Below are 9,921 nucleotides of genomic sequence, written 5' to 3'. Positions count from 1 at the left end.
AAAAAGTTAATTTGAAGAAAAAAAAAATCACAAAACTACCAAAATGCACATTCACCCTCCAAGCCCTACACTCCATAAATAAATAAAAAATAATATATTTAGTCATTTAAAAAAAAAAAAAAGCATCTTAAAAGTATGAAATTGATTTTTTTTTGCCTGACACCTCCACATCAAAATTAGCTGGATGGATGCACCAAATATGTCACACCCCATTTCATATTTCTTGACAATAAAAGTACAATATTTACTACAAATTTACCCAGCCAATCACAAGATATGGACATTTTCTTGGTTCTGTAGGTGGGTCTTTACTAAGAAAAGTCATGTATGGGATAATCAACCATAACTACAGTATGTCAGCACTGACATAATACAAAAGGAGTGTTGGCACATTTTCTTCTGATTAAAACGTTTATTAGATCTAATTTCTATGAATAAAATGAATGTATGTAATTCTAATCTACTGTATTCAGCTATGAGTTGTAAAAGTTATCCAATAGGTTCAAGACAGACTTGAACTGACCTCAGCTTTCACATATATACTGTACAGTACAATGCAGGGACAATAGCTCGTAAATAGGTAGTACTCTTACCAAATACTAGTAACCCCTTTGTTAGACACTTTAAATCTTTAGTCACTACAATTAGTTTAGAGAAAAACAAAAGAAAGTAAAACACTTCAAATATTCTGGATGCTGTTTTAATTCATTTAGTTTATTTCTTCCTTAGAAATCATATAACATATTTAAATAATTAATCTACAAAATTGTTATGTCTTATGTCAGAAAATATTAGAAACCTCCAAAAATTTTAATGTGTCTGACCATTGCATAAAAAATAACAGTGACAACCACATAAAAAAGTGTGGTAAAAGGAACACCAACAAATAATGCAATTGCATCAATTTAAACAAAATAAGATCCATATCTTTAAAAGCCTATAGAGATTTAATTTTTAAGAGTCTCCGGTTCTACTAAGGCAGATTGTCCCATGGACTGTTTTGGAAAAAAAATTGCCTGTTTTTCGTACTAGCTTTTGACCTTTCTCATTTTTTTTTTTAAGATGTGAGACTTTATATTAATTGTTCAGAATGTTTGTTCGAATATGATTTTAGAATTTGGCAGCGATAAATATATAATAAAAATGTTAAAACAATTGGATACCCTGAATGACATTGAAAATGTAAGCTTGCTTTGTGAAAGTGATTGTGCTAAACTGTTACCCTGTCTGATATAGTGTATTGGTGATTCTTCCCATATTGAATTGATATTTTAAATTGCAATGTACTGTTTGCAGTGCAGTTTTGTGTCGTGTTCCATGCTGAGATTTATTGCTCCTTAGATAGCTATTTCAAAAGCAGCATAATGCTTGGGCTCCCATTTATGTGCCTCACAATAGTGACCAAATATAATCAATATGAAACGTGATTACTTGTTACACAACTCTGACCTCTCGATACACCCCTTCTCGCCTCTCACAGTTAAAATCTTTCCAATGCAGAATAAAGCCACATTGTTAGATTTACATGTTTCTTCGGTTGTGATGATCCTCTTATTTCGTTGAAATGTTGTCCCAATGGTATTATAGCTATTAGGATAACTGAACTTATACATAGTTTTATCTTTGAATAGCAGAGGATACATTGCCAATTTCCTGAATATACATTCAGGGTATATTTGCCTATAACTGGTATTTAAAAACTCTCCTTGTTATAATGGAAATGAACTCCCCTTGGATCAGATGAGGAATGTATTCTGCACATCTTGTTGAGTGTCCTGGAGAGAGATTTTGGTCCACAAAAGAACACTCCAATGCTGTTACTAGAAAACAGGAGCAGAGGGAAACAGGCTTTTTTTTAATTAGCTTGCTGTACACTATTATTCATTCTGAGAGAGAGAGAGAGAGAGAGAGAGAGAGAGAGAGAGAGAGAGAAGAGAGAGAGAGAGAGAGAGAGAGAGAGAGAGAGAGAGAGAGAGAGAGAGAGAGAGAGATACACACTGTATACATTACTGTAGATATTATACAAATAAACATAGGTAGATAATAACACTATGTAACAGGCAATAGCCCCCAAGTTAGGATGGATGGATACAGTGGCAGATATATATTAATCACAAATATACTTAATATATAAATGCACGCAAACCTTGTAGAATACAATAATTGCAATAATTAGAACCTCAAACATTCTAGGAAAGCAATGCTGTGTTACAGTTAGAAGCAGCACCTCACTGTTCTTATCAGTGACCATTCAAACAAACTGTTCCACTCTGCATGCTGTACATTTTGTTATCAATTCAGGTATTAATAATCACTAAATTAGGCATAACAAAAACAGAAAAAAAGGCTGTAGTAATACTTATGAGCGTATACCCTACTACCCTTAATAAATCACCTTTCATAATCAGTATTCTGCAAATATTCCAATCTTATTATACCGATAAATGTAAGTCGCAAACCGCAAGCACTGGCATCAAATGAGTGTTTCTTTGGTTAAATAGGGTACATCCTTAAGCAGTGGTCACTACAAGATGTGCAACTATTATCAGAAAACATTATGGGCCTCATGCTATAAGCAGCGAAAAGTCCCTTATTGCCAGGTAATTGCCAAAAAAAGCCTACAGCGAATCAGTAAGCCCTGATAAACTGGCGATAAGAGCAAAAATCGCTGTTTGTTTTGCAGAAAAAGAAACCCGCCAAACATGTGGCGATAAGCCACTTATCGCCTGCTTCTCAAATTAGCTCAATTCTAGTAGCCCTGATCAGCTTATCGAGGCTGAATGCTGCTCTAGAATGGAGATTTCCTCTCCAAATCGTCCCGCCACAAAAAGTTGGCAAGAAGGTGGTGAGAAGCTGCCGAGAACCGGTGAGACGGCACTTACAAAACCTAATGCATTTTTCCTGCTTCGGATTGATGCCTTGAGACTCCAGAGCTGATATCCATTAATATCACAACTGGAGACCCCTACCACGAATCAGATGCATGAAAAATGCATTTACAGGCAACTTCATTACCATAGCGGCCATCCGCTAAGGCAATAAAGGGGTTAACCACAAGTGCCATGCTTATTGTGGGTAGCGGGGATGGGTGAAGGTAGTATATGGCCCTTGGTGGATGTTTAGGCCTGGCTGGGGGCTTGCGGGTGGACTTAACCCTTTCATTACCTTAGCGTTAAATACCGCTAAGGTAATAACGGGGTTAAACCCACCCGCTACTTACCCGGAAGGCCTAAACACCCATCCTTGGGGATAATACCCCCTTCACCCACCATCGCTACCCATAATACAATAAAATACACACAACAGCCCTACTAGTCACCTCCTAGGCCACCAAAAACCATTACAATATTTAATAAACAACAATAAACAACCCACCCACTCCATGTGCCCTCACATAAAACCATTATTTATTTTTTTACACAAAGGATTAATACCACAGGCCAGAGGAGGTCCCCGGGTGGTCCCCACTGGTGTCTGCAGGCCCCACAAGGAACCTGAGGGGGTTTCCATGGGTGTCTGGGGGTCCTCGGGTGGTCCCCGCTTGGCTCCGTGGGCCTCCAGGTGGTCCCCGCGGGTATCTCTGGGTCCCTGGGTGGTCGCCACAAGAGTGTCTGTGGGCCCTCGGTGGTCCCTGCGGTTGTCCGCGGGCCCCACAGGGGTGTCTGGGTGGTCCCCGCAGGTGTCCGGGGTCCTCAAGTGGTCCCCGTGGGTCCTCGGGTTGTTCCCGTGGGTCCTCGCTGGCCTGTGGTACCATTCCTGTATTTAAAAAAACAAAAACATGGCCTACATTTCAATAAATACACCTCCCCCCACCAGTACAGTAATGTGCAAAAAAACTATTATCCAGATATGGATAATAGATTATTTGCCCATTATTAAACACAACATTTAGCCAGCCAGCATAAATAAAGTAAATAAAAACCATTCTACTTACCCCTGCCAACATGAAGGGCGTCCTCGTCAACAGGGCCATGTCCTCCGATGCCAGCAACAATGCATAAAAAATACAATCTAATGGCCCCCAACCCCTTAATCACCTTAGTGGTTAATAACCGTTATAGTAATTAAGGGGTTAACCCACCCTCCCCCACTACCCACCCAGGAGGCCTAACCATCCACCCGGGACACACTATACCCACCCTGTACCCATTGAGTGGCATAGTAGTACATCATACCCTTATAATATGGGCATGATAAGCTACAATAGCAGTCAATTGTCACACTAATACAAAAGCATGAATGTCAAAAATACACAAGAATAAAACAGATACAACAAACGCCTAAACACCCAGAAACAAAAATGAAAAGCACTAGCCAACCAAGCAATTAACTAATTAAACCACTAGACAATCAATTAAAGAAATACAACCACTAGGCATTCAATTAAAGAATTAAAACCACTATGCAATCAATCACATAAATCATACCAATTTACCCCTAATTACCGAACTTTTTGACAGGCTACAAGGTACCACCATTTTTACCAAGTTAGATTTACGGGGAGCTTACAACCTGATAAGAATCCGACAAAGGGATGAGTGGAAAACGTCCTTTAATACTCGGGACGGTCATTATGAATATCTGGTCATGACGTTTGGACTGTGTAACACTCCTGCAGTATTCCAGGATTTTGTCAATTAAGTTTTTAGGGATCTTCTCGACCAATTCGTCATTGTATATTTGGATGACATACTTATCTTCTCCAAAACCATACGTGATCATCCTGGCCATGTCAAACAGGTACTTCAACGTCTCCGACAGAATTACCTGTTCGCAAAATTGGAGAAATGTCAGGTTCACCAAACCATAACGTCCTTCCTAGGCTACATCATCTACGACACTGGCCTAGCAATGGATCCAGCCAAGGTAAAAGCGGTATTGGATTGGCCTCGGCTCACAACCCTGAAAGCCATACACCGTTTCCTATTCTTTGCCAACTATTATCGTAGGTTCATACAGAACTTCTCTTCCATAGTGGCGCCCATTATGGCATTGACGCAGAATGGAGCTAACTCGGCGCTGTGGCCTCCGGCAGCCATCCAGGCTTTCAAGAAGTTAAACAAATGCCTTCATCTCAGCTCTGGTGCTTGTGCACCCCGATCCAGGATTACCCTTTACCCATGAGGTGGACGCTTCAGATATCGGGGCTGGCGCCATTTTATCCCAAAGGACGTCTCCGCAAGCCAAATTTCACCCTTGTGCCATCTTTTCCAAAAAATTCTCGTCTGCCAAACAGAACTACGACATAGGCAATCGTGAACTGTTTGCCATTAAAATGGCGTTGGAAGAATGGCGACATTTACTCGAGGCACTGAAAATCCGGTTACTATTCTTACTGATCACAAGAATTCCTCTACATTGAAGGCGCTCGCCGCTTGGGATCATGGCAAGCACAGTGGTCCCTTTTCTTCTCCCGCTTTAATTTCATTATTTCTAATATACCCAATTCTAAAAATGTGAAGGCAGACGCCCTCTCCCTTCAATTTATTATAGAAGACAAAGCTGAAGAACGACAGGAAACCATACTCCCTCCATCATGTATAATCTCTGCCAATATTTTTGACTCATAGGAAGACATCGCGGAAGGCCAGTCCGACGTTCCAGAAGCTCTCCAAGTTTCAGAGGGACATCTCTTCACCGCACCAGCACATTGTAAAAAGGTTCTGGAATGGGGCCACTCTTCTAAAAGCTCCAGACACCCTGGCATTAAGAGAACCATTGATCTTCTGGAATAGACCTTTTGCTGGCCAGGCATACGTAAGGACATAAAAGGATTTGTCTCCGCATGTCCCACCTGTGTCCAGAACAAGACTCCCCGCAACTGGCCTCCTGGCTTGCTGCAACCACTCCCAATTCCGGATCGCCCATGGGCTCACCTCTCCATGGAACTACCGGTGTCCAAGGGTAGGAACACCATTCTGGTGGTGGTCGATCGATTTTCAAAACAAGCCCAATTCATACCCCTCAAAGGTCTACCCAATGTCCTCAAACTATCCGAAATATTTATTATGGAGGTGTTCCGTCTCCATGGGGTTCCCCAGGTCATTGTGTCAGATCGAGGCTCCCAATTTATCTCGAAGTTTTGGAGGGCCTTTTGCACGCAACTAGGGATCTCTCTGCACTTTTCTTCTGGTTATCACCCTCAGACTAATGGTCAGACAGAAAGAACGAATCAATCACTTGAACAGTTAATTCGTTGCTTCAATTCCGATACCCAAGACAACTGGACGGACCTTTTACCCTGGGGTGAGTTGCCCCATAATAATCTTTGCAACGAGTCACCCAAGACTCCCTGTTCTCTAACAACTTTGGCTTTCCCCCCTCAGCTCTCCCTACTGCAGGACCCAGGTCCAGGGTACCAGCAGCAGATAACATGATTCAACATTTTCAAGAGTCCTGGGCAAAAATTCCGGAGAATCACAGTAAGGCTTTCTCTATGCAGAAAAAACAGACTGAACTACATCGTCGCAAAACACCTATGTACAACCCGGGCCAAAATGTATGGTTGTCCACAAAAAACATCCGATTGAAGGTCTCCACAGAAAGTTGGCACCGAGGTATATTGGCCCATTTCCCGTTGTCGAGAAAATCAATCCGGTGGCCTACCAGCTACGGTTGCCAGCATCTATGAAAATCCCCTCAGTGTTCCATACGTCACTATTCAAGCCCTTCATACAGGACACTCAGTCTCCAGCTTCGGTGTCCCCTTCTGAGCTCCTCTTGTTTGAGGGACAACAGGAATTTGAAGTTCAAACCGTCTTGGACTCCAGGCTCACCGAGGAAAAATCCAGTACTGTACCTGGTTCATTGAAGGGGCTTCGGTCCCGAGGAACGTTCGTGAAACAACTAAATGCCCCTAGACTTGTTTGGGCTTTTCACCAAAGATTTCCCTCCAAGCCTGTCACGGGAGACCAATGCTTTTAACACCTTAATACCCGGATCCTTTGATTGAGCAAAATGTGAGATAAAATAAATTGTGATTTATTTACAAAATGAACATACACAGCTTGATCTACGAAATACTACGAAATAACACTTACTGGGATGGGGCAAAACGAAATAAAATGTTCCCGGAACGAACTTCACAGAAATAAAGTCTCTAGGCACCAATTCCCTGGAGCGAGGTTGGTGCGCAAAACAGAGCCGCGAAACAGTCTTTGGCTGATGGCGCCTCTCGCAACCACTCTTACTCCGCCGAAAGTAATCTTTTCATTTCTCCAATACAGGATTGGTTAGCAAATTCTTAGTCTTTACGAATACTGGAAGCTGGATACAAATCTTGGTTCCGATGTTAAAGTCTTTGTACCTCATGCTGCAGCTTAGATTAATCTTGGATAAATCTATCTCCCGATCGGCTGCATGGACGTTTAAAACAACACCAGTCATATCAGTATAATGTGCAGCCAATCACGGCATGGGAACAATGCATCCCACCTATTGGCAAGGTTTGCCAATACTTCATGGAGCCGGGCAGTGGCTTCAAGGTATGCTACGGTCATGCGCTAACTTAGCACCTGAGCCGCTAAGCATACCTAATCAAGCCCACTTCCCTGGCGACATGTTGTCTGCCTCTCCCTGGACATCTGGCAAGAAAAACTGTTTATATTTACTTCACTCCACTTAACACTCTACAATGTGGGTACCTTTTTAAGTCCGGACTTTCCTAGACATTCTGGAGTCATCTCAGCGTGATGTCTTTGAAGTCTTGACTTAAGTTATGCATGATTCACTTGCTGAAATGGCTGGCTAGATATCTGGGAATCACTGTACGTGTGAACCAAGTGTTTCCGCTGCTCCGCCTGCTTGAATGTAAATGCCCTTGCTCTTTAATTTTAATACACCAAAAAGAGTGGGACTTTCATTAATTACTTTTTATGAAAGTTTAAAATATAGAAACCATAACCGTTTTAATGATTACCCCCCTATCCCTCTGCATAGCAAAAATCAGAGCGCTATGACATTCCTATCCAAAGTTAGCTTGCTGCTTATAGGCTATGCAACAAGCAGTCGTGTTTTAAAAACTTTTTTTCTTTCTTGCGGTTGGCAGTGAAACACTATTACAAGGCTTATAACTGATACATAACTGATACATAACTGGGGAAAAACATATACAATGTAACTCAGGCTAATGATGTGGTCCCCTTATGCCTAGCGGGACACACACAGTTTACAATACAATACAGGGTTGCAGCCATTATTGGGCTGCAGAGCTCACACTTTACATTCCTAATATGACTCAGGGGCACCCAGCCTGGCAGAATACCTTTATTTACTGGCCTGGGTACCCCTTCACCATCACAAAGCCTTCCCTGGGATGACAGGAGGTCGCCCCTGAATGGGGGGTACTGTGAAGATTGGGCTTCGGCCCCGGCCCCGTGATGCATCCTGTGACGAGACAGGTGACGCATGTCATGCTGCCAGGTTGGGGGACACCACACGCCGTGTCCAGGCTCCGTCCCTTAGCACGCCCTGCGACAAGATGCATGACGCATGCTGCACTACTAAGCCGGGGGAGACTGCATGCGCTCAGGCTCAGCCCCTGTGATGTCACAGGTAATGCGCATGACACACAAGCTGCACGCAGGCACCGAACGGCTCTGAGTAGTCTGGCTCTCTATAATTATTCCTCATCTGTTCTTCTCCCCACCCCTGCCTATCAGTGGACTGAATATGTCTGAGAGGGCAGTTCTCATTCATTACTCTGCAGCCTTGTACTGAACAGCTATTGGCTACCTGTTCCTTAAATGCTCAGCCAACCCTGCTGCAAGTTAGCTGAGCATAAACTTCTGTTTATGTAACGAAGTGCTTGCCCCAAGCACACTGCTGCCTTAACAAGAAGGCCTTGTTAATCCTTGCCTTCTTTGCTCCTGTTTGACTTCGGCTTGTATCTGGACCTACGCCTTCTGATCCCTGACTTCGGCTCGTATTTGGACTTCTACCGTCTCTACTCCTGGACCCCAGCTCCGCACTACGACTATCCTATTTCTCCTATCCTAGACCACAGCAAGTACCACGACCACTCTGATATCTCCTACCCTGACCCGGCTACACGACCTTCACTCTGCACTCTGGACTTGATTGCTGGTCGGTGGTTACTAACATCCCCACCTCAGCCTCGCGATCTGGTCATGTTTGTGGTGAGCACCCATTACAGTAGCCGACTCAGAGAACCAGACCATTTAGTGACTTGTGTAGATGAAGCTAGGGCAGGCTTTTCAAAGTTGCTCTGTCACGAATAGCAGAGCCACCGGCTTTGTTTTGAAGCTAGGAAAGTCTGCCCTACAGAGACTAAGTCAGGCATCAGGACCAAGTTCTGAGAATTGAACGTAGTGGTCGTGGCTAAGATCCTTAGCTGAAAAGAGGACCAGGAATCCCGGGTATATATCCCGGTCAGGGTAAGCCTTCTGAAGCAGGCTCCCTGCACCTATTTGAGCCTAGATTTCACCCCAGACACCCAGTAAGTGTGTATTTCGTCTGTATTTTATGTATTCATTGTGTGTTAACCCGAATAAACTTCATTTTGTTCTACTACCTTGTTTTGCCTAGTGAATGATTTCGGTATAAATTTGTAAAAAGTCCTGGTCTCCCGTGACAGTCCATAAATATGACCAGTACATAGTTTAGAAAATCACTGCGTTTTAGTGAACCGAGAACACATCAACCCACCATACTAAAATTGAGCATAACCATTAATAATCGATGTTTAATTTTATAGTTACTATTCAAGATGGATTGCAGATGATGTACTAAGCCCACTACAAAAAAAGCTTTTTAGCAATAAATTCATATACTCAATAAGAGTGACTATCTAAGGCAAAACCATACCTAATTTAACATTTAAATTCAGGAGGGTGTGTGAAACCCATCTCCTCCAGCGACACACAAGGATTCTACTACCGGCGTGCTGTGCTGATCACCTGT

At 42.8% G+C, this 9,921-nt stretch overlaps 1 protein-coding gene across 1 annotated transcript in view; it reads right to left on the bottom strand.

Annotated features, from left to right (window-relative positions):
* Nucleotides 1-885: 885 nt before the first annotated feature.
* The window catches only part of NOX3 (NADPH oxidase 3), a 131,575-nt gene continuing 122,539 nt past the window's right edge, over nt 886-9,921 (bottom strand). Inside the window, exon 13 of the mRNA XM_075596960.1 lies at nt 886-1,820. Within this exon, the coding sequence (XP_075453075.1) occupies nt 1,694-1,820 (127 nt within the window). The 3' untranslated portion in view covers nt 886-1,693. The remainder of the gene's footprint in view (nt 1,821-9,921) is intronic.

Source organism: Ascaphus truei, chromosome 4 (genome assembly GCF_040206685.1).
Source record: "Ascaphus truei isolate aAscTru1 chromosome 4, aAscTru1.hap1, whole genome shotgun sequence".
Lineage (NCBI taxonomy): Eukaryota > Metazoa > Chordata > Amphibia > Anura > Ascaphidae > Ascaphus > Ascaphus truei.
Note: the sequence above shows the minus strand (reverse complement) of the source record. Positions and strands in the feature narration are given on the sequence as shown.